Genomic DNA, 25,572 nt, shown 5'->3' with positions numbered 1-25,572 from the left:
CGACCTAATTTGCTAATTATCACACCTGACTCATATTAGGTTATTTACACCTTGAGCGGGAGCTCGTCGCTTTCTACTCATGAGATCACTTCAGAATTGATGTTAGTTTTCTCTCATATGGGTCAGTCCTGTATAATTTGTCTTTGTTCTAGTTTTCTTTTTACTTTTGACCATCTTGTTTTACTGTTTGGCTTTGCAATTTTTATTTATTGACTATCATCTAAAAACTTGTTCAAAAGCCAGACTGCTGTACAAAACGTACTGAATATGCTGATTTTCTTTATCAACAAGAAACTATGATTTAGGACAGTAGAGTCAGTAGTGTTTTGGCCTCTGAAATAACTCAAAGCTTAGCGCAGGCGAAATGTTTGAGTCAGAAGAAAACTTTTCTGTATGTTTGTTAGCACAACATTGACCGACGGCACTAAGATACGACGACTACTCAGAAACATTGACAAGCTAGCTAGCTTCTAGCTAACTGCTAGCTACTGACAGTGACCTATGCATTTAACTGCATAGCTCAATTAAATGAAGTTGAGCTGTGCAATCCACTTAGCCCACCCGTTTTTTTCTAACTCTTAAACATTTAAATAAATCAGTGGAAGCAAGAGTTGAAGATTCTTATTGCTCTGTGTCCCAAATCAGACGCTCCTTTAAGACCAAAAAAAAAAAAGAAAAAAATCTAGTATTTAGTAAGTATTTTGGAGTATAATGTTCAACAAGGGGACATTTTTTTAATGTTGAAAATTAGATTCTTAGTTTTTCACATAATTTTTGAATTCTTCAGAAAATAAATTTTTAACACCTTGTTTAACCATTTCATGTTCTGTTCTGGTTTCATCTGTGTTACAGAATAACAGGAAATGTTGACCTCCAGCTCTTGATTCACTCTTTTTTTTTTCTTCCTATTTACACCATAAATACATACTTTCTGGGTTATTAAAATATGGTTAAAATGGCAAAAGTGTAATTCAGAAAAAAATAAAACAGGATTTTGAACATAATAAAACTGATTTCATAGGGCCCTAAACAAAATCATGTTCAACAGAAGTGAAACTAATAGCGTCTCATTTGCTAATGCGCACTATGTAAATGCCTTCATGATAGACGGTGACAGATAGAGCCGAGCTTGGGGTCACTGCTTCTTAGGTGTCTTAGCATGCCACACAACACGCCCGCCTCTGTATCTCTGCGCGCCTTGCGCTCAGCACTAACTCAATCGATGACGTTGGGGAATAAGACTGATCACATATGGCTTGGGGCTGAATGCAGCCCAGCAGGCTTTGCCGCAGGTCTCTGATCTCAGACAAAGCCCCCTCAGTGTGTTTCGACATCACTTGATTACAGATGGTATCGTCAAATCCCCAATCTGAACTTCGACCTCCGACAAAATTAAATGAAATTGAGCTATGCAATCCACAACACCCACACATTTGTTTCCTTTTTATTCTGATGTCCAGCTGTCTGGTGATACACTGAAAAAAAAAAGTTATTAGTGGTTGCCCGCCTGGCAGTAGCATGTCACCCCATAATTAACTGTCAGCTATTTTTTAAGTGATTTTCTTGTTCCCTTCCCTGCAATCTCCATCTGATATATTTGTTACGGTCTACTGAATCTCACAAAACATCCTTCATTGGGTTAAGAGGAAATACCCATTAACCTGTTTGACTTGCACAAATCCTGAAACACATAGTAAACAAAAATTAATAGTATCTGGCCCTAACCCTGTTATTTAAATTTGTCGCCAAATTATCCAGTTGTCATGGATTTTTACTGATGCAGTCCCACCAAGCACCAGAAATAAATATGACTTGTTTTGCCCGAGAAGCTTATTTTTATCTATCCAGTTCCCTCAGTGGTGCATGGTCTGTATTTTATCCCAAAAGACTGCATGAGCTCCATGTCAGCCACAGCACATATATCACACTTGCCACCATCGATCTTTGATTGAGTCCTCTTGCCTTTGCTGCTAAATCCTCTGGCGTTTTGACTGGCACAGCAAGGAAACACTATGGGGTGGAGAAAAAGAGACTTTTTGTTACCAGAATGAGGTACAAAAAATGCTCAGCATATTTTCCTGTGACACACCATAATGCGGATTACTAAAAAAAGGCAGTTAATTCCACCTGAAGCTGCGCCTTATCACTTCTTGTCAAGGGGATAGCATTAACTGATTGAGTTTCTGAAAGGTGATCTGTGGAAATAATGCTCAGCAGTGCACTGCAGACTCAATGGGGGTGGTACAGCAAGACTAATGCAGATTCCCAGAATGATTGCACCTTTGAATTTCTCGCTAAGATCGTGACTTCCTTTTTTTGGTCACCATGATGTCTGTGAAGGACTTTCATTTTTGAATAGCTTTTGACTCTACTGCAAGGCACAGAATCCAAAACTGTCAATTCACTGTAACCTGTATTCATCTTACGCCTACTCATAAATATTGTAATAGCTGTCATACTATCTGTCCGGTTCTCTTCACAGGAGTCACATGAGAAGGACATCCTCTTAGCTCCTATGATTGGTGCACAAACCAAATGCCTAAAAATGTCAAGGCCAATGGATTAAACCTAGATTAAGTTCAAGCCCCTATGAATTAAAATCATTAAAGTCCTTGTGTTTGCATTCCATCATTTAGACTCAACTACCTGCTATCGTAATTAAGTTGATAAGTTAAGATCATTAATGTTTGATTGTCTAACAAAATATTTGCCATGTCTCTGCTTCTACCCAGGTAACCGATAAGATGGTGGCCAGGGAAGCGACTGGGCGCAGCTACCTGGTGGCTTGCTGGCAGCCGATTCTGATCCTGATGCTGGGCGCCGTGCTTTCTGGCTCCACCACAGGGTGTCCGTCCCGCTGTGAGTGTAACGTTCCAGAGCGCTCAGTGATGTGCCATCGTAAGAAGCTCATGACCGTTCCCGAGGGCATTCCGGCAGAAACGAGACTGCTGGACCTAAGCAAGAACCGCATCAGAACGATTAACCCAGATGAGTTTGCCAACTTTCAGAACCTGGAACACCTGGAGCTCAGCGAAAACACTATCTCCACAATTGAACCCGGAGCATTCAATAACCTGTATGGCTTGCGGACACTGGGATTGCGCAGCAACAAGCTCAAGTTGATCCAGCTGGGTGTATTTACGGGCCTGAGCAATCTCACCGAGCTGGACATAAGTGAGAACAAGATTGTCATCCTGTTAGACTATATGTTCCAGGATTTGTACAACCTTCGCTCTCTAGAGGTGGGTGATAATGACCTGGTTTTCATCGCTCACCGTGCTTTTCACGGCCTTAACAGCCTCGAGCACCTGAGTCTTGAGAAGTGCAACTTGTCTTCTGTGCCAACAGAGGCTTTTACCCACCTCCACAGTTTGATCACTCTCAGGCTGCGTCACCTCAACATCAATTCCATACGGGATTACTCTTTTAAACGGCTGTATCGGCTGAAAGTGCTGGAAATAGCCAATTGGCCATACCTGGATACCATGACCACAAATTGTTTGTATGGATTAAATCTCACCTCTCTGACCATTGCCAACACCAACCTGACCACGATCCCTTATGTAGCCTTGCAGCACTTGGTTTATTTGCGATTTCTTAATCTTTCATACAACCCCATCCATACCATAGAAGGAAATAAGCTGCATGACCTTCTGCGTCTACAGGAGTTTCACCTGGTTGGAGGGAGACTAGCAATGATTGAGCCCTACTCTTTCCGAGGACTAAACTACCTGAAAATACTAAATGTGTCTGGAAACTCTCTTACCACGTTGGAGGAGTCAGCTTTCCATTCGGTTGGAAATCTAGAAACCCTGGCCTTGTACGACAATCCCCTGGCCTGCGATTGCCGACTCTTGTGGGTTTTCCGAAGGCGATGGAGACTGAACTTCAACAAGCAGCAGCCCACCTGCGCCTCTCCCGAGTTCGTCCAAGGCAAAGAGTTCAAGGACTTCCCGGATGTTCTGCAGCCAAATTACTTCACGTGTCGCAAGTCCAGGATTAGGGATCGTAAAGCCCAGCAGAAATTTGTTGACGAAGGAGCCATTGTTCACTTTGCTTGCCAAGCAGACGGAGATCCCGCTCCAGTGATCATGTGGCTTTCTCCTCAGAAAAAGTTTATCACCTCCAAGACAATTGGAAGGCTCTCTGTGTTGCCAGATGGCACCCTTGAGGTGCGCTATGCCCAGATTCAAGATAACGGTACCTACGTGTGCATAGCCAGTAACGCCGGGGGAAATGACACCTCTCTTGCTCACCTACACATTCATAGTTATTCACCGGACTGGCCCCACCAACCTAACAACAGTCTTGCTTTCATATCCAACCAACCCACTGAGACTCGTGCTAACGGTACAAAGCCCAATGTCCCTTTCCCGTTTGATATAAAGACACTAATCATTGCAACCACAATGGGTTTCATCTCTTTTCTTGGTGTCGTCCTGTTTTGTCTGGTACTGCTGTTCCTCTGGAGCAGAGGTAAAGGCAACACAAAGCACAACATCGAGATCGAGTATGTGCCACGCAAATCGGACGCTGGGATGAGCAGCACCACAGTGGATGCTCCTCGCAAGTTCAATATGAAAATGATTTAAAAAGGCGTGGCGTTTCTCGATTTTGGACTTCAGCACCAGATAAATTAGAGAAGAAGACTCCTTTGCAAATCTGTCGATCATGGTCTGTTAACATAGATTACTGCTTTTTTTTCTCTCTCTAACTGGTGGACTTGACAAGAGACCAGTTCCTGACTTATAAAAAAAAAAATCAAGAAAAAAAACAAGAGGGAATGTAACTACAGCCAGTGATAGGTTGGTTCCTACAAGGCCTGTGGGGGCATTATTTGAAATTCAGATTTGTCATACAGAGATCATAGTCCTCCTGATATTGATTGGGGGAAAAAACAAACTATAAAAGAAGAAGAAAGCTCTCCAAACAGCCAGAGTTCGGGGCCAGATCATATTTAAATCATTTTCTTTTTTTCTGTTCATTCCATTTCTTGTTTTCTGTGATGCTGAATGGATGTTAAGTTAATGAGCTCACACATTCATAAAGGTACATCTTTGTTTAAAATGTTAATACAATATCCCATGGTCTTTTTCACTTGTCTTTTTCTATTGTGTCACAATGCTGATAATCCTTTGCTACAAAAATACAACAAGAAATTCTTGGTTACAAAAACCGTAAATAAAAAAATAAAACACAATTTAATTACGACTGCTGTTATTGCAGAGCCTAGACATTGCAATGAACGATTGGCTTCAGTTATAAGACCTTGGATTACAATTGTAATTATAGCACTAGTAGTGCTTCATTGTAAAATCTGCTAAATTTTATTTTGAGTAGTTGTGTTTCAGACATGCAATGTTTACAGACAGAAAGGAGAAGAAAACCAGTCTGGTATTCTTTCCTTTGTAAAGCTGAATTTTATGGATGTATGACAAACTTTGATACATAATTCTCAACCATCCTTTTTTCCCTGATATATTAAGAGTTTCCATTGATGCTTAATGTAACATTAAACACAACAACTGTGCTACAATCTAAAAAGAACGATCTTGTTTAGTCCTGCTGCTCAGTGAAACTCTTGGTCCTGGGGGTTGAGTCTCGTCAAGCATTTACAGATTTAACTAAACTCAAAACGTCAAATTTCTGGGCTAAAAGGCTTGAGGAGATTTATTCCAGTTATTTTTCGGTGCTTCTAATCCAGTTTTTTTTTTTTTTTTTCACTACAGGTCTAATTGGTAAATTAACAGTTTGTGCTCATACCTTTTTCCAAATCGTGCTCGACTCTGTTCCCGTAACAGCATTTCTTTGTCCTCTACCTGATCCCAAGAAATAAGAACTACTTGTTGTGGTGCTCCTAAAGCTGTAGAATATTTCTGTCATTGTTGGTTACTTCTCTGGAGTTAGTTTTTTTTAATATAATTAATTGTTTTCTTGGTTTGTTTATTTTTTTAAAGAGTTGATGATTCATTCATGAAAGCGCCCCTCTCTTTTCCTTCCCCCCATTAAAGCCATGGAAACGTTACCTTCTTGGATCACTTACAGGTTTGCTTGTGAACAAAGCGGAAACGTGCTTTCCGTGTCACGAGGGAGCGGAAGAACTCAAGCACCTTGAGCTCCCCCAGTCGGTACTGGATATTAAATCGAAGGGTCGAAGCCTTAACTTTTTAAGTACACACTGCGGACATCTGGGCTTTACAAGTGTATGTCCGTATACAGGCGTCTACGGTGGATGACACTACAGATAATGTCACGGTGACGGCTGGAAGTAAGGACGGCATATGCAGATGGGCGGACTGACAGATGGTTTCACCCATGGAGCAATCTGAAGCAGCTTTGGTGTAATCCGTTTTGCATAAAGGAAAAGAGAAACTAAACAAACTGGATGTGGCTCACGGTTCTCCCTCTTGCTGAATATGAATGCTCTTTGTTCAAAGTGTGGCTACTGTATCGAGCCGGTTTTTTTGTTTTTGTTTTTTTTTTTTTTTAGTCCCACGTGATCTGAGGGTGTTCGGGGCGGGTTCAAGTTTTTTGTTTTTCTTTCTTTTTGTTACCCCGTACTTTTTTTATTTCGCCCCTGGACTATATCCACCATGTATAGTCCGAGCCAACTTTTTACAAAAGAAAAAGATACTAAAAAAGAAGTCTATGGAAAAATACATTCAAATTGTTCTGTGCAATAAAGGTAATATGCAGATTTCTTTTTTTCTTTTTCTTTTTTCAATTAACAAAATTTTGTTGATGTTGAATTGTTGAGAATATGGTATGTTGTATTAAACAATCTATGGACTTTTTTAAAACGTGGTTCTGGTTTTGATTTTTTTTTTTATATTTAGGTGAACAATTTAATTTTTAAAAATGATTTTGGGTAAATCCTTGGTGAACATAAATGTGTTAAATATTTCACAATATGCCACTTTTTGATTACTAAAATACAGCAAGTTAACATGTGACTGCAGCGCCATGTAACATGATTTATGAAACTTAAATCATCTGTCTGGGTCAATACTGTCAAGAATTTAAGAAGAACCGCAAGGGGGCTGGGGGGGATACAAATATTTTGAAAACCTAGGTGCCAGAAAAAAAACAGGAGAAATAGAATTTTATTTCCAAAACATAAACAATTTTAATTTATCTTCCATTTCCCCCCAGATTAATAACAAAATATCACAAAAATCCATTTAGTTTTTGGTCACAATATGGAAAAATGTGAAAACAATAAACCATTAACAATAACTTGACCTTGATAATTAGCTCAAGCTAAAGCCTAATTCACCTTTCAGGTGCAGCATTTGAGAGTCATTGACCAAATTAACAATTCCCAGTGATGTTTGGGTTTTTTTTGTGATTGAACGGCTCATTATATTCAGACAGGAAAGTAATTTACCATAATATGTTTTAGCTCTAAATGACTTGTTTTCAGGGAAAATTGCAGTTCCCCTGCTTTGCCTCTCAACATTAATTACCCACCATTAGAAACGGATCACAGTCTTTAGAATATGTTTAGGGAATATTAATAATTTAACTCAGTAAAATTAGAGAAAATAGCTTTTTCCATTAAATAAGAATTTGATTCTGGGAAATGGCTCGGCTAAACATGAGCAAATCAGCCTATTCTTAAAAAAAAAAAAAAGTGATGAAAGATTATCAATTCCTTGTGGACAGTCCGACTTCATAAAACATTTCTGCACTGTGTTAGAACTCCATGGGAACATTTGACATTCTTATTCTTTCTCACTTCAGGCTGTTTCTATGCCTGTTGTGAGTGGAAAGCAAAATCAAGTCATGGAGACTCTTCCTTGTGTCCTTCCTTTCCTTTAAAGCTTCCTTTTATTCATTCATTTTTCTTCTATCCTTTCTTTTGACATTAGCCACGTCATTTTTGCGTTGCCTTTCCTTCTTTCCTCTCCTTCCCTGATGTCACTTTTTCCTTTCTTGTGCCCTCGGTTCATTCCTCCTTTAAATCTTTCTTTCTATGCCACCGTTCCTGCTGTTCTTTTCTTCTTTCATTTTGACTCCATTGTATCCTTTCATCCTTGTTCTTCCTTCTTACAGTATTAAGTCTTATGAAATGTTCAAATTAAGCAAACCACACATGTTGAAAAAGAAAAAAATTGTAGAATATATATAAAATGTATAAATAATGACTACAGTATGATACAGAGCCACTGAGTTGTCTGTTTAATTCACTTGAATCAAAATTAGCATGTCGAACTAAATAAGATTTCATCAGATTTCTCAAAATGAAAACTAATAATAGTAACTACTAATTTATAATGATATCGAGCTGTTAAAAAGTTTAAAATGTTTAGAAATGATGAATTATTATGTTTGTGTTATACATTCCAGAAATAACCTGGACTGCTGAAGTAATAAGTCACAGAGTTTACAGAACTATACCTACTATGGATGTATTTTATTTTTATTTGTACACTGTCAGAACAGCAGGTGATGGAGCTAAAACACCCATTTTGCTAATGCATGTAACCAGTGGTCAAACCATGCAGGTAAAAATAATTTTGCAGTGGGGGTCACAGCCAAAAAATTACATTAATGCGTTTTTATTTTATTCTTAAGTACTTTTATGTAACTATTCATTGGGTTTTCCACCCTCAATGCCTTTCTATGACCTGATGACCTGAACTCCCCCCCAGCCCCCCGGAAACGCCCCTGCTGGTAACGTTTAGTATTACTTCCTGCTTAATTAATGCTCTATCTAATCTTTTGAGTCACAATTTATTCATTACATAAGAAGCAGTTTTCAATATTTTCACTCGCATTGTATGCTTTGCTCCTTTAGGTAATTCAACCAATCTCCATTAAGCACCTGTGTGCATAAAAGAGGAAGAAGTCGAGTATTAAGTTACTAGATTGAAACGTGTCAGATGTGCCTTCAAGAGGCTCTAATTACACCGAGTGTTCAGGTGGTTAGTCTGTTTGAAATGAAATGAAGGGAAATGATGATGATTTCAACACAAGGTCACAGAGGCTTTCTCCCTGTCTGAAACTCTCACTCCTGTTTCAAAGAATCCCAAACATGTAGAAAATGTCACACATGCCTCATGTTGTGCTGAAAATTTAAATGTAATAAAGTCGCACAGCACCCCTCTTGCCATGTTCAGCTTTGAAAATCTGACCGACAGGAACAGAAAGTCTTTTTTGTCGGGTTTGCATTAAAACCCAAAGGGAATTCAGGTGTTTTTGATTGAAGGTTTTACACATGTATCTTAATGGCCTGTGATTTTGATAGGAAAATCCGATCCCCAGACTGTGTGGAGCTGTTTCTTCGGCCCGTAGCTTTTGCCTCTACGGGGTAAACCTGTCATGTTTCAGTAAAAGTCCGAATTAAAGCGGAAATATCCTCTCGTTCGGGAGTGAGCGGCGGCTTGTTTGGCTTCTGGGGGGGGGGGGGGGGGGGCTATCGAGTGAATTTCTCTTGCAAGCATTGTTTCACAAACTGGACATGGCAGCTTATATTGCAGCGGACTCCCACTAACCGAATCAAAAGGTTAAAGGGGGCCAGCGCATGAGGCAGAGCACAGCAGGCCTGTGTTTATGGCACGGCTGATAGAACACAGCTTGAATGATAAAGACTCCCTATCCACACATCTTCTATTACAAAAAAATATATATATCTGATTTGAAAAGACTTCTGGTCACCTCAGGTTTCACACTAATGGACTTTATAGAACTGCAGGTCAAGTCTACACCAGATATCCACGTTGTTTTGCAGTCAACATGTTTCAACTCTGGATGACAAAAAGAAGATGCGTGTAATTGTGATGTGGACTTAGAAAGATAATTAAATTATATGTATTTAGCCATTTTTAAAAATAAAACTCTGATAACTTTGGTGTGTTGTTTCACTTTTACTCTAATCTCAGTGAAACCCAATGAAACTGTCTACATAGGTTCGCTTATTGGAAAAAAGGCTCCACCGGTGTGTCCTTACGGATGTTTTCACACCTGATAGACTCGGTTAGATTGGGAACTAAAACTGAAACATTTGTTACGTTTTCAGCTGGTGCTTTCACAATGCCTTTGATCCCTTTGATCAGTTGTAGGATTTCTATTTTGCCGCTGGTAAAAGATCATTTCTCCTGCTAGCGCCAGACTTTTGTGTTAGTTTAGGTTGCACTTACCCATAATTCCCAGCACTCTAGTTTGCTTCCTGCTTTCAGAGACGTCTCCGGCCTACTTGCATTTAAACCGCCCCAGAGGTCACTTCAACTGGACGGAGATCTAGGTTTGTAGGTGAACCAGAGATTGATTTCACATTCACACCTCCCCAAACAAACCAGACTTTCCTTGGTCATGAAGACCAAGGAACACAGCAACGAGTAAGTTGTGCAGAAAAGTCCATTTGTAAAACATCAGATTGGCGCATCTCACTGAGCGCCAATCAACCCATCATCTGAAAATGGAAGAGTGTGGCACAAACACAAACTTATCAAGACATGGCCGTTCGTCTAAGCCACCTGTCAAGCCTGGCAAGAAGAGTGCTGATCAGGAAAGCAGCCAAATCACCTGTGGCGACTTTGGAAAGGCAGAGACCCACAGTTCAGGTGAGTGAGCCTGTTGATAGGAAAGTATTAGTCATGCTATTCACAAAACCAGCCGTTAAGGCAGAGTGGTAAGACAAAACTCTTAAAACCTGACGAGACAAGGCGCTCAGGTCAGATGAGACCAATATGTTACTTTTTGGATTTATGTAAAACACTGTGTGACAGAAAACCAACATCCTTAACACACTTTCTCCACACTGTATCCATGGTGATAGCAGCATCAAGCTAGGCACATGCTGTTCTTCAGCAGGGAGTGGAAACCTGGCAAGGGTTAATGAGAAGATGGAAGCGGCTAAAGAAAGAGCAGTCCTAAAAAATGGCCTGTTAAAGGCTGCAAAAGACCAAATGTGAAGGTTCAGTTTTTAAAAGAACAATAAACCTGGACACACAAGATGAGATGAAATGGTTCAGTTCACAGTACATTTGAAGTTCAGACCTAAATCTGACTGAATCTACAGACTCCTTCAATACATTACAGTTCGCAGAGATTCACCATTCTGTGTTATTGGGCTAAAGAAATGCAGAAGACATTGAGCTCGAAGTGAAAAGTGGTTTGGACTCGGGGTGGTTGAATACAAATAGATCCACATGTTTCATACTTTTATTGGTAAAAAGAAAAAAATTGTTGGAAATAACAAAGTCGTTTGTTTTCTTTCCAACTTTGCAGATTTTGTTGCTTTATTACATGAAATGTACAAAAGAAAAAGAAAAATCAACTGCAGTTTGTGGTTGTAGCAAAAAAAACAAACATTGACGCAATATGAGTTTTACATTTGGAGAATATGCACAGCATTTTGATCAGAATCCTGATTTAATTCATATTGGTGTTTTTTGGGCTGCTGGGTTCGGGGCTCACCTCTGATGAAGCGACTGAAGCTGTTGCTTTGAAGCAGAGAGTTGTGCGTACACGTCCCCAAACTTGGCTGCTAAGTAAAAAAAATGACCACCTGATCCCCTCATCTGCCTTCACTCACATGGCGTTGACTGCTTCGTTATCGGTTTATTGTTTTTGGCCGGACTCCGGGGTTATTGAGCGAGAAACCAGGCCGGCGTCCAAGAAGACGATCTGTCGAGGCCGAATTTGGCCCGGGCCATATGTCACAACCAGACAAGCTCTGCAGGTGACTCAGTGTAGGCTTTTTATTTATTTAAAGACCACATGAAAGAGTCATGAACTCCCAATTCAAAAAAATAAAAACCAAACTCAAAGCCAAACCGTCTGCCATTAAATCCCTTTTTTTTGTTGTTGTTAAAATGAAGTCCCCCGCTGGCAGATGTCTGTCCCGAACAGATCGTTTGTGCTCGCTTTATAGGACAGCGTATTGTTTCTAGGCAGATGTATTACCAAGGTGATCTGGGCAATTATTGCCAAGTTAAAATAGGCGAGGAGGTAAGGGGCCATTCGGTTCCATAACGCCGTTCCATTTCCAATTCTCCTGCTCCAGTCCTGAATATGCCACGGAGAAATAATTGAGACCTCAGTTGCTGTTTCACCTTGAAGTAACCAGTCTGAAAACAATTTGGCTGCTGCCTGCTTGCCTCAAGGACAGCGGGCTGCTGAAATTTGATGGGGTAGCTGAGACAGGTGCCGCTGTGAGATAGACGATGTGATCTGATGAAAACAGCACAGCCGGGCTGCTGCTGCCATTTGTCAGCATTGTTCCAAGATATCTGCAGGTGAGTATGGGTTTCATTTTTCATTATTTTCTCCATCTACCTTCTGATATTGTGTTGTTTTTTTTTTTTCCTTTTTCTTTTTTTTTATTTCAATGGAGGCCTTCATCATTTTAACTCCGTGATTGTAAAGTCTCGTCGTAATGTCGCCCAAACACAATGACGACAGATAACGTGTTGCAGAAGCATGATCAGGAATGTGGGAACATGTGCTGCGAGTCATTAAGCCGATTGGTCTCAACCAGCGGTCTGAGCCTTTACAGCCTTCATTTTCTGTTTCTGTTTCACACATGCAGATTTAAAGAAAGAAAAGATTGGAGATGTTTTAGAAACGTAGAAATTTAAATTAGACAATATTAGTGAGAAAAGAAAATCAGAGGTGAGTCATAATGCATATTTTGGTGTCAATCTGATACCAAGTGAACACAGGGTATTTATTGGTATCGATACTGGTGATACCAATACCGATTGATATGTCATCAAACTTCTGACTTCTGATGTTTTTTTTTTCGTTTGTTTGTTTGTTTGTTTTTTCTTTGAATTAGTGTCTGAAGAGCCAGGATTGAATGTGGACAAATTGTTAAAAGTTTCTGAAAAAATACATCATATCAAACGGAAACAAAGAAAACAAATCTGTGTGGATTCTTAACTAAAACAAAGTTGAGATCATTTATCATCTGAGAGCAAATAAAAATAGGAAAACCGATTTTTAAGGTATAATTGAGAAACTGCTATTAACAAATATAATCAAATATCAAGAGAGAACCTAAAACTAAAGTATCGATCTGATACCGATACCGACTTGGTATCGATATTGCAGCGTAATCATTACGATCAGCGGTACAATCAACTTTCTGCTCTTTCAAGCATCTAAAATAATTAAAATATCCTAAAGCGCAGCTTCCTGAGACAGAAGCAACGTTTCTGCGGAGGTCGTAACGGCGCAATGGGGCAATTTCAAAAGGCTTATTTTAAATTCTGACATTCGAAAAGAGAACTATTAAAGAAGACTTACCAACACAAAAAAAGGACTGTGATCCATCCAGCTGTTCTCCAAGACACTTATCCTGTGAAGTAAAATAGAGTAGATGTCAGGAAAGCAGCTGAACGCCTCAGAAATGCCTTTCTTTTCGCAGAGCCTCGAGGATGAACAATGCAACAATGGCGAGGCGCCACGTTGCTGCAGAGATATTACGAATCTAAACTGTTTTGACTCCTTCAATAGTCTCACTGCAGGAGCCCACAGATGATTCTTCTTCTCATTCAGTGAGACAGAATCTCCCAGCTTTAGTCAGTGTTCAAATATTCAAAAAGGAGTCATGAGCAAAAAAAAATAAAAAATAAGAAAGACGGGGGTGAGAAAATCCTCGTTTCTCCCACATTACACTGCAGAGAAAAGCCCTGGATATGCCTCGGCTGTCTGACAAAATACAGTGTTAGAAAATCCTGTTTTTGTTCTTTTCAGACTTTTACTTTTTTTCTTTTCTTTTTTTTTGCATTAGATTCTGTATGTGAACAAGGGGGAAAACGATTTACCATATGCAGATGCAGGTGGGAAAGGCAATTTGTTTGGTTGCTCAATTTGAAAAGCGAAACAAAGATTTATTACCTACGGAGGGGATGTGTTTCCAGTTTTTATTTCTGTTAATTGTGGTGATTATGGCTGTTAGCTAAAGAAAACCCAAAATGTAGCTTTTCAGAAAATTTAAATATTACAATAGATCACAAAGCTGGGCATCTGACATTATTTGTACTATTAAAAATACTGTTAATTTATCTTCAGACTGTCTGAGTATCTGATTTATTTTATCTTTCATCAGCTTTGAGCCACAGTTATCGAAAATAACAGGAATAAGTGCTGATATGTTTCTCTTTCTGGTCCCACATTGGTCGGTGAATTCAGGAGAGCGGCCAGTTCACCTAACCTGGCGTTAAACGTGCGTCACAAACGTAGTATGCTTGTCTTCAATTAATAATCAATTAATTGAACAGATATAATTTGGAATGGGGTATAAATTGTGATGTGGAATAACTGGATATGAATTTATTTTTATGTATGGTTATTATGATTTGTTTTCTTAATTATTTTATTTCTTTATCTGCCATTTTACATTCAAGATAAATAAAGGTTTCATTTTCATTTCATTCCTAAGTAGAAATGAAAACATCTGAAGCCTGCAGTTTGGGTTGTCAGGAAGTGGCAATTTTTGTGTGTGTCCAAACCCAGACTTTGTACACTAGCAATAAACCGTGGTTCACCTCACATCTAAGGCATCTGAAGAACCGACCAGAGATCCGAGCAGCTAAAAGAATCTACAGTGAGAAGCCGAAACTCTTCTTCACAGCAGATGACCTGATATTGTAGTCAGAATTATCTGAAAAATCAAGCGCCCATCCCTCCATCCTCGCCTGGCAGACAACCTTAGCAGCTTCTGCTGCAGGTTTGAAAAGCAGCCGTTCACAGCTCCCACCAACGCATCCACATCTCACTATAAAACACAAAAGCTCCCCGTGCAACAGCCGCCCTCAGACCCCCCACTGGGAATGTTTGAGGGAGATGTAAGTAGCCTCTTTCATTATCAGAAGACCAAAAAAAGTTTGGGACCTGACAAGAGCGTGTACTGACCTGGCCCTCCATTTTTAGCTGGGCTACGTTTAGATGAGACCACTGTCTGGAAACTCCCGGTATTTTTGGATCCCGATTTGTTAGATGTTCCACTGTTAGACGAGATCACTGTAGTTACCATGCCAGGCCACTATACGGCGCTGTGATTATAGCGTGTCGCTGAAACGTGCATTTGCTTTTGACCCTTAGCTTCCACCTCATCGGAAAGAGTAACTCGTCTCCCACGAACAAAGAGATCATGTAACACATATAATCCATTTCAGAAATTTGTGCTAACCGGAACAGATTTAAAAGGTTAAAAGGTTAAGTATTATGTATTTTCCAGGCATATAGTGCCATTTTATAGAATAATCAAGCAACTACAATAGCTTCAGTCGCTATAAAAACTCTCTCTATATAAAATATGAATTAAAAGAAGTCTGACTTCTTTTCATGTATTATGTTTTAACTGAAGAGCCTTAATTTGTCTTTGTTTACACGAGTGTCGGTATTTCGGATGTTGATTGGGGAAAAGTTTCACGTTTAAACAAGACGACCGACACCGTGACACCTTGAATCTGCTGTAGTTGTCATGCCAGGGCACCGGATGGCGCTGTGATTTTAGCATGTCTGTCAAAACAAGCGTGTCACTCCTAGCTTCCCTGCTACCAAGCCGAAAAAAGAGAGGGGAGCTCCAACTTTGAAAAATTAAGTTAATTTGTAACATATCAAATTAAGTTAATCAAACTTACTTTATTCACCCTTACTTAATATGACAAGTTAATAAACTCGATATATTTACTTGGATAAACTTAATGTGATTAAATGTAACAAATTTACTCAATTTGGGTAATTTAGATAACCTGTTTTCTCTTTTTCAGTTTAGCGAGAAAGTCAAGAGCGCCCACTTCAGTATGAGGTATATTTGCTCTAATTCATATGCAAATCAATTAAAAAGATATAGATACAAAAAACAGATTTTTTTTTTCATATTGAAAATGTATTCACTGGAAGTTGAAGTCAAAATCCTTGTGTTCATAAATTTGGCAAATCAAGCTAATGTTGATTCGTGCGCTCAAACTTACAACGAGGATATGTCATTAAAAGAAGGTTGAAAATGATGACGTCTACATCAGCTCAGGCAATACATTTGACTCAGACAACTCTTTGTAAATAAGAGCACTTGCTCCAGACTGACTTCTTTCCCTTCCAGGGGTACAAGAATTGCTATCTAAATAAACCTCTTGTACTCAACAAGAGCATTTACACAAGAGAAAATAAAACCACTGCTGAGATTTCAAGGGAAACACAAAAGCAGCTTTAGCAGGTTGTTTTCTGCAAGCTGCACAAACACAATAGAAGCCTCTCAGCACTGTGTTGACTCAGTACAGTTCAAGGAAAAAGTAACAGTTTTTTTTTTAATCTCACATTTTCCACGCTTTGGATCCTAAGAAAAGACCGCGCTACACGTGAAACAAGTGAAACTCACCTTGGGGGCATTTCCTTCAATCAGCTGCTCGTCACATGGATTCTGTCTGAGGGTTTTCATCTGCAATATTCATGTAATTCAGGAAGCCATTTGCAGCTTTCTGCGCATCTTAACAAAGACGTGTGTATTTATTATGTTGATGGTTGATATTGCACTTTATGTAGTGGTATATATCACTTTTTTCCCTTTTCAAATGATTTCAATAGTAGCTAGTTATATTCACTTTCAATTCTGAAGTCGATGCATATGTAAAAACAAACAAAAAAACGTAACAGCTTTAAAAAAGGGAGTCAATCACAAGGCCGTAATTGGAGAACGCAACCAGAACTTAGCAACATGTTACTCCCAGCATTGATAAATAAGGCAATTAATAAGATAATATGTAAAGAGAGTGAATAGAGTTCATGCGGGAAATTAAATTCAAACAAAATGCTGGTTGGAGACTCAAATTACCAGCACCCTGTCAACAGATTTAAAAGCTGTTCTGCCTGTAAGTTGCTGCAGTCAAAACGACTGCTTTGTGATAAAAGTTCCATGACAGTGAACAGTGAATTTCTGGAAACATTCAGTTACTGAAAATATGATTGATTAAAATTTTGTAAATGAACTAAAATTACAAGTATTTTATCAAGAGAGAAAACAGTTTATGGCAAACACCCAAATAGCTCAATTTCACCAAGCGCCTGTTTTGCAAGTAGTGGATTATTACTTTTAGGTGTCATTGAAAGTACTTGTGTTTAGCCAATTTGGTGAATACTTGACTCCATCCAAATCCAGCTTGCACAAAAAAATGTTTCAAGTCAGGACTTGGTTAGTCAGTTTTATCAACTCCAGTTACCTTGCAGTTTTATTAAGAGGTAAATAGAAATATGAAAGTCTTTTCACCTTTCACTTTACAACAACTTTCCTACTGATTAGGTGAAAGGCAACATCATCTTCTTGGAATTTGTTCAACAAAAAGTTGTTTGGTGCTGGTTGCCCCCAGGATTGGTAGTTTCCAATGCTGTTTATTTACTGACTTTTCACATTTTCAATGATTTATTCTAAAGAATGTAAGGATTTTATTGAAATTAGAGGATTTGGAGTTGAACTGATTAAACTACACCTTAAACAAATATCACCCGTACTTGTGAATTAATAAATTCCGTGTTATTTTAATGTAGAAAACATTCCCTGTTCCTAATGACATCCACTACATAAAGAGATCTAATCTGCTGCTGCGTTCTCTTTAGACTTCATTAGGTTCAACTGAGTCTGCTCAGCTGAGTGTCAATGAGTGTTTCCACATCTGCAATAAAAACTACATGAGCCAAAATGTTCTGAAAAAAGCTGAAGCCGACTAGTGATGCTGAACATCACAGCACATTTGAATTTATTAACTTTGTTAATACTTAAAAATCTGAGGTTTTCCTCTTCAGCCTGCTTGGTAGTCGCATAATTTGCGCCTTTCAGCTGAGATTTCATGAACGTTGTAAATTTATTGCAAGACACACTGGCTGTGTTTCCATTAACTGTAACATTGCACAAATTGAAACAACAAAAATAAATCTGCTTAATGGAAACACGTCAATTTTGGGGGAAAAAAACAAAGACATTTTTCGTTAAAAAGTTCTTGGGCCAGAACGATGGCTCTTTTTTTTTTTTTTTTTTGGCCGTATCAAAATAGACGTGTTTCACAAAACTGCAATGGAAACTTTTTTCGCCTCAAGTCACGTGATCAACAACCAGCTATTACTACTGATGAAAATGACTTCCTGTTTACATCTTATTGAGCAGACAAGTTTATTTACACGTGATTTTAATTTCCTCTGTTCAATGGAAACACAGCAATTGCGAAATGTATTTATTTTATTGTATTTATTTTGATATTAGCGGAATACTGACAAAGATTTACGCACATTTGTAATAGAAATGCAGCTAATATGTTACATGGACGAAATTAGCTAAGTCATGGCTAACAATACTTTCTTCTTTTTTTAATCCTGTGACAGCAATAATTCAAACAAGATCCACAGTACAACTTACTTTTCTTGTATGGCTGGAACTTAAACCTTTTGCTCTCCACGTTTATTATTTATACACTCCTTTATCAGAATAAAATACCTCTTCATGCTGCACTGTTTTTATAGATTGGAGTTCGGTTTTTGTCCTTGCTCTCTGCATTTCTAACACTGCTCCACAGTGCCAAGGATGTGCAAGAAGTTCGACTCAGCATTCCAGAACAATAGAGGCCGTTAGGTAGGAAGAAGCTGTTCGTATCCCGTTATCCTTGTTCTGACAAGTTGTGTGACACATCCGACTGCTGGAACCAAGAGCTCCTGGGGTGAATTTACATGAGGACTTCCTTCTTGACACATTAAAGAGCAACTCAAGCAACTTGAGTCCTGTGATCTCTGCAGCTAAGACACTAGCTGCGCATAAGCAGAGAGCTTTAGTGTGCAGCTTGGCAGTGCAACAACAGGAGCACACGCGTGTAGCTGAGATCAAACTGGTTTGACAAAAAGAAATAAGTGATGATGTCACTGCCCTAGTAAGTGCAAATTAGAGCGAGAAAGTTGCAGATACAGAAGCCCGGAAGGATTTCTGACTGCTCTAAAAAAGAAATAATAATCATGCAAGAAGGATTCAGACTGAAATAAAGAAACACTAGAGCAGGCATGTAGCAAAAGGCCCCATAAGAAAATAAAGGTTTTCTAAAGGAATTACAGAAATAATAGCTTTTGTGTGAAATGCAAGTACACTGTTGACACCATTTTAAAAGACTGGGGGATTTGTATCACTGTTTCTCTTTTCTTTTCTTGTTTTGTTATTTTGTCTTATTAACACGTATACCAGACATTTTGCACATGTGAACAACTCTAAAGGCCAAAAAGACTATTCTTCTACTTGCTATGCGTAGCTGCGCTGCCGCAGTAGAACACTCCCATTAACACAATTAAACCTGGAGATGTAGAATTATTAATATAGTGCAGTGCAACACAGCAATGGGAAAACAATGCAGAAGAACTGTTGAAGATTAACTCAAAACCCCTCGTATTATTTTTACCCGCTCTCTGCGCCGGCTAAGCTACACGCAGATATGTTGCCATAGCAACCGGGTGACAACAGCTCCACCAGGACTCGACACCAAAAAACACCCAAACATTTCCCACACAAAGGACAGAACATACAGTCCGCTACAGTTTTATGTTTTCAGGCTTAATGTTTATTTTGCAATTAATATGTTATAATTGCAATTTGATGGAGTTATGATTAATTAGATAACTTAAACACCTGCTTTACTGATGATCTGTCAGAAAGTTGGTGTGTGTGGGTCGCCCTGTTTGTTTGTTTTTTGACTGAACCGAAACACGCTGGATTCCACTGCACAGCTACATGTTAAGGTTTTCAAAGTCAAGCTAGCATAATTGACCTACTTTCCTCTCCCCACTATTTTTTCTAATTAAAATTTTTTCTTTACCTGTGAAATGTGACACCCTTTGACCTTATTGTTATAGTTTTGACCCAAAGCACTGCGTCCCTTTTTTGTTTATATGTCAAGTGTACATTTAAGATTTACCTTGACAGACTAAACCATCGACAGTCAGGAAGCAAATTTTTTCCCCTCCTTTTTATCTAACTTCAGGCATTAAGTTAAGCCTTAATGCCTGATTTTATTTATGAATCGATTTGAAGAAAATGATCAGTTTTTGCTTTCAAACTAACTTGAAATTAAGTGGAGATTCTTATTGTTGAATATAGCACATGCAAAATATATTTTTAATATGCAGTTTAGCAATATTCTGAGAATAATTTTCATGTTTTCATAACATGTAAGGGGGAAATCATCATAATTAATCAAAACTGCAGATGGGACTGGAGATGAAAATTAGCCACCTGGCTATAATCTGATGATTAATTAATATGCATTGCGCCATTAAAAAAAAAAAAAAACTTGAAGTGAAGACTTTTAAACATCCATCTGTGTGTAATCAGTCTATTTCACTTGGTTACAACATTCCTGAAATGCATGAAATTCAATACTATTCGGGTTTATTCCATGGATCTGTATGTAAACTTCTAAAGCTGAAGAAAGCCACGAAAGAGAGAAAGTCGTTTTCTCTCTTTCTAGTATTTAGCAAACAGAAAAAAAAAACTTTGGTAACCCTAACTAACCTAAAACCGTATATTTGGTTTGATTTAATGCCGGTGAGTGTACATTAAACTATCACATTCCGACCGCACATTCACATTCAAGAAACAACAGAAATGTGTCATGGAACATCCCTCAGCAGATGAGGAGGTTTTCTTTACAGTGAAACCTCACACATGACACAATATCAATGGCTTTCAGTAAAACGTTCAAAGAATGACATTGAGTTTTTTCAGATAAAAGTCAAGCTGACATCCATACTCCTTACAGCTTCATTAAAACGCCTTTGAACGTGATAAAAAAGAGACATGAAGCCCAGGAGGTGAGTTGCGCTGTGGCACAGATATTCTTCCTAATGTCTCATATTATCACCAAAACAATTTAGATTTCTGTTCCAGGAAAACTGCAATATCTCGGCTTCATGTGGGTAAGACTGAAAGCACTAATGTTATATTATAAAGATATAATCCCTTGCTAGTTTTTTTTGTTTTCAGATTCATTTAAACCCTATAAAAACTATTGTATCAAAGTAGGAGTAATGGCAGCCTCTGTAATAACTGATGACTCTACGAAAGTTTGCTTTAAATCACAATCATGCGAGAAAGAGAGCGAGAACATATGTTAATTATTCAATGATACAATCTGCCAAATGCCACATTATTGCTACTGCAGCAGCTAGAACTGCTGCTATGTCATATGAAGTACATATATATATATATATATATATATATATATATATATATATATATATATATATATATATATATATATATATATATAATCACGATACTGACATGTTCGTGTACCCTAAAGGGAAAGCGGCACGTGCCTGATGCCAGCTCGTGGTAATTGTGTCCACAACATTTTCTGTCCTGTGAAAATATTTTAGCAGTTTTAGAAGCTCGATCTAATAGAAATGTGAAATGGGAACATTGCCCCAAAACAGAGCATTTAAAGGCGGTGGTGTGTAATCTACTGATGAGACGTGATAAAGTGTGGAAGAAACGTCAGCGTTCGTGCTGTCGTTGGCGTAGACTGGGAAACTTCTGGGCCGCGTCACGAAGGGGGAAAGAAAATCTAATTTGGAGGGATGGAACAGGTGGTGAAGCAAAACAAACCTAGACCTTTTAATAACAGTCCCTAGTTTCACATCTGAGCAGAAAATGCTACAATTCCCAATCCATCACACTGCCTCAGGGTAGCGCGGATGTTTTTATTCATCGGCTTCCATCGGGACAGAATAGCCTCTTCAGATTGTCTTGGTGTTAAGATTTATGCTGTTGGAGCGTTGGGAGCGACTAAGGGAAAGGCTTTTTCTACCCAACTCTGATATGTTGGGGTCCATGAGTTTAATGGTTTTATTTATACGTTTTCTTATTTGAGCACAATAAGGCAGTTTTCACACCTGATACTGGGGACCAAAGTTGCAATATTTGTTACATTTTCATCTGGTGTGGTTCACTTTCACACTGAACTGTGTTAAATGAACCAAACACTTTGAAAAACCTCCTGCCTCCCTGTGGTGGAGCTCCACCAAGAGCCACTGAAGGAAACAGCAGGATAACTTCCAAAGAAGACATGAGCACAACTTCCTTCTACACAAAATGTAAACCAAAATGGAGTAGCATCAGATTTTAGAAGTTATACATTGGTAAAGTACCCTGAGCCATTGTCCCGTGGTATTTTACCACGGGACAATGGTAGCACATTTGTTTTGGTTGTACTTACCCTGAATACCCTGCGATACAGTCCGCTTCCTGCTTCTGGACCAGTCTCCGGTCCGCTTGCGTCCACACATACACGCAAACCACACCAGAGTTCACTTCAACAGTACAGAGACCTACATTTTTAGGGAGAGCAGAGTTCGTTTTATCAGATTTCGATTTTGCATTCATACGTCTCCAAACAAACCGGACTTTATAGGCAAACAGATTAGAATTTGATTAAAATGGGCTAAACATGGGTGGTGTGAATGCACCCCAAGTCTTATAGTATTAACTCATTCCTTTGGTTTCTTAGTTTTGTCTTATCTTCTGTTGGTGTTTTAGGATTTAGTTTCCTTAGATTGGTGTTTTTCCTTTCTGTTTATTTTTATGTTAGTTTCAAGTTTTTCTTTTTGTTTAACACATTGTATAATTCTACACTTAAACCAATACTGCAGTGTTGAGAATGTTTGTTTTTCTTTTCTTTGATTTTACTACCAAATTGAAGTTGTGGTCCTTGTTTAATGAGCCAACCTGAGCTCTCACCTTTTACCATTTTCCTTTTTAAACTTCACACTTTTCTTCTCTTTAGAGGTCTTGATACTGGAACAATGGTATCAGTTAAAAAAATGTTGCCTGTAATTCATAAAAATAATAAAGTATGAACAGTAATGGGTCCAGCAAAGTGAATCCCAACACTGTTAATCATTCGTATTACACTCCCACTGCCTCAAGATGAGCCAGAGTGTTACTGTAGAATCTTTGTTTGTGGACAAGTATTTATGTTGACCAAATTCAACATGTTTTATTTTGCCTGAAGTTACATTGCAGAGATTAGTTTTCAAATTAAACTTCCATAACAAGAAGTCTAAGCAATCAGACCTTTCCCAGCAGCCCCTCCTCCCCATCCCACTCCACCCTCACAACTCATTTCTTTGAGCAGGTTTAATTATCTTTAATGGCAAAGCCAGGCCTTGCATATCTGGTAAGAAACAATGTCCATTCCTCATAAATTCATTAGACTGCTGGACCTGAGTAAGAGGCAATGCTCAAGGCAAGTCTTGTGTCATTTATGGAAAAGCAGATAATGACGTTTGCCGCAGTATTTTGTTTTGATTAGACTGCTGAGACAATTACCCACTGAGACAAAAAAAAAGTAATTGTAATCAACCTGGAAGATAATTATGAACATGATGAGGATTGGAAGTTTTCAGATGTGTTTTAGTAAATCCAGTAGTGAAAAACTTGCTGAAAGTAAGTTGGAGTCAGACATTTTGTTGTGAACAAATGATAAAAGGTTTAATACAAATGTGTACAAAAAAGTTGCTATGTCTTCCCCCTCTATCTTAACCTTTTTTCCTGTCAATTGATTGTTTAATAAAGGCCACAGGTGCCAACAAAATCTGTAAAAAATGTATTTAAATCTTTTTCAAGAACTTTTAAATACAGATAAAGCAGAGAACGCAGCAATGTCACAGGTTCCATCTGAATACCCATGCTAGATTTTCCTGAACAGTTCGATGAAACGTTTTTCCTTTTTCAGGTTTGCTTTCGATTTTATTTTACCAAGAGACCTAGTCTCGTGCTAGATATTGTACTTCTTCAATATCTCTCTGCTGGCCTTTCATAGATACATTTGGTTAGCTGTGGGCAATGCAGGCTAACCTGGGCTCTGGAGGCCATGCTGTTCCTTGGTGGGGTGACGATGTGGCCGACCTCCCTTGGTCGTCATGAGTTCAAGCTACTGCCTGTCCGATGTGTTGGAGTTTCTCGGGGTGAGGGCGGGTCTCTTGCTTGGTGATACCTACCTTCTTGCTGGGGGTTTTCACAGAGATCACGTCCTGGCTAGGTCGCCGGAATTCCTTGCGTCTTACCCTGTGCTTCCCCCCTGTGGCTCTTTGGCCAAAGAACTGCTGCTCCGTTGCTCCACAGATGATTTACCTCTGTGTGGCGTGTATCAATGCTCTGGGATAGAGGTGACATGTCTGCAACCTACCACTGCCAGGTCCCAATGTCCTTCGGTGCTCTTGGGGATTGAGTGTTGCAAGCTTTCTTCCTTTCTCACCACTTTAACAATGGTGCACCTCGAGGTGACAAAATCACCCACATACACCCACTCAACACAAACCACTTTTACTTCAACACGTACGCTCACCCACACAAGGTCATAGGGTGTTCTGTAAAATCAATGTGGTTTATGTACTTGATGCTGTTTGCAGTCTTAATTTAATTTAATTTGCTTTAAATTAAGGTTAAAGGCACCATCAAATTTGGTGTGAAAGAGGGAGTCTTCCAAACTGAAGACATCATCCTAACCATGAAGCATTGGTGTAGATCTGTCAATCACTGTCAAGCACCAAAGATCGAACATGCTATCACAACCAAGAAATTAAAAAAAAAAACATCCTGCGTACCACAATTTAGATTTCAAAACCCAAGAAATGGATTTTACGATTCTTTATTATGCAATACTCTACTTTTAACATCTCATCTCAGGTATGCCATTAAAGTCGTGGTTTTTTTGCTTGTTTTTTTTTTTTTTTTTTTTTTTTTGCATTTCAATCATCAAAAGGACTAAATGAGCAAAGAAAGCATCCTTTGTGGTTTCCATCTCTGCGATCAGCAGCTCAATCTATACTCTCAGAGAAGTGGGCCATTGTTCATTGAGACAATAGAGGCCAGAAACAAACAGTTTATTGTTCTTTGCAATGTCCTTGACAAAAGACACCAATTTGGAATAACTCAATTTCATCTTCACTGCAATTTCTAAAGAGAAAATACAGAACAAAGAAAAAAAACACGAGGAAGGTCAGACGTGCGTTTTGCAACATTGTAATTTCGATGCATACATATTTTTTGTCCCTTATTATTATAGCTGCAAAGCTCTGCATCCTTGGGATCCTGTGAACTAGATCCCTACATCTGAGCTGTTCATCAAAAAATGACAACTCCACTTCTTTCAAATATTTAAGAAAATAGAATTTAAACCAGTTATGGATTGTAGGAAGATACACAGTACAGAAATAGCAAACATAAAGTTATAAATCACACATAAGTCTGACAGATCGGGTTAATCTTGGCTGAACTGCTTGACATATCCATTTACTCTGACGGTTTTATAATATAGCTGAACAGCCACATTTATGATTACACCTTCTACACTTATTAATAATCCTCGCAGAAAGTTCACTGACAATTAACCTTGTTATGTTCACAAATATGCATTACTGCTGCTATGCGTACACTAATAACAGGTTAAGATTTAAATTGATATTAATCCACAGACTCAATGAAGAAATAGCCAAGGACTGTGTGTGGGTGAACACTTGCAGACAGGATGTCAGGGTGAAGATGGAGGAGCTGTACAGGTTGCATTATGAGATGGATGAGTGAATGGGCAACAC

The 25,572-nt window shown here is 38.7% G+C and overlaps 1 protein-coding gene across 1 annotated transcript in view; it reads left to right on the top strand.

Moving 5' to 3' along the window:
- lingo1a (leucine rich repeat and Ig domain containing 1a) overlaps positions 1-6,800 on the top strand; it is a 31,715-nt gene extending 24,915 nt beyond the window's left edge. The window contains exon 2 of the mRNA XM_014995660.2: positions 2,733-6,800. Coding sequence (XP_014851146.1) covers positions 2,745-4,592 — 1,848 coding nt within the window. The 5' untranslated portion in view covers positions 2,733-2,744 and the 3' untranslated portion in view covers positions 4,593-6,800. The remainder of the gene's footprint in view (positions 1-2,732) is intronic.
- The last annotated feature ends 18,772 nt before the right edge of the window (positions 6,801-25,572 follow it).

This window comes from Poecilia mexicana, unplaced genomic scaffold, assembly GCF_051168715.1.
Source record: "Poecilia mexicana isolate PSO_F unplaced genomic scaffold, ASM5116871v1 scaffold_6, whole genome shotgun sequence".
Taxonomy (NCBI): Eukaryota; Metazoa; Chordata; class Actinopteri; order Cyprinodontiformes; family Poeciliidae; genus Poecilia; species Poecilia mexicana.
Note: the sequence above shows the minus strand (reverse complement) of the source record. Positions and strands in the feature narration are given on the sequence as shown.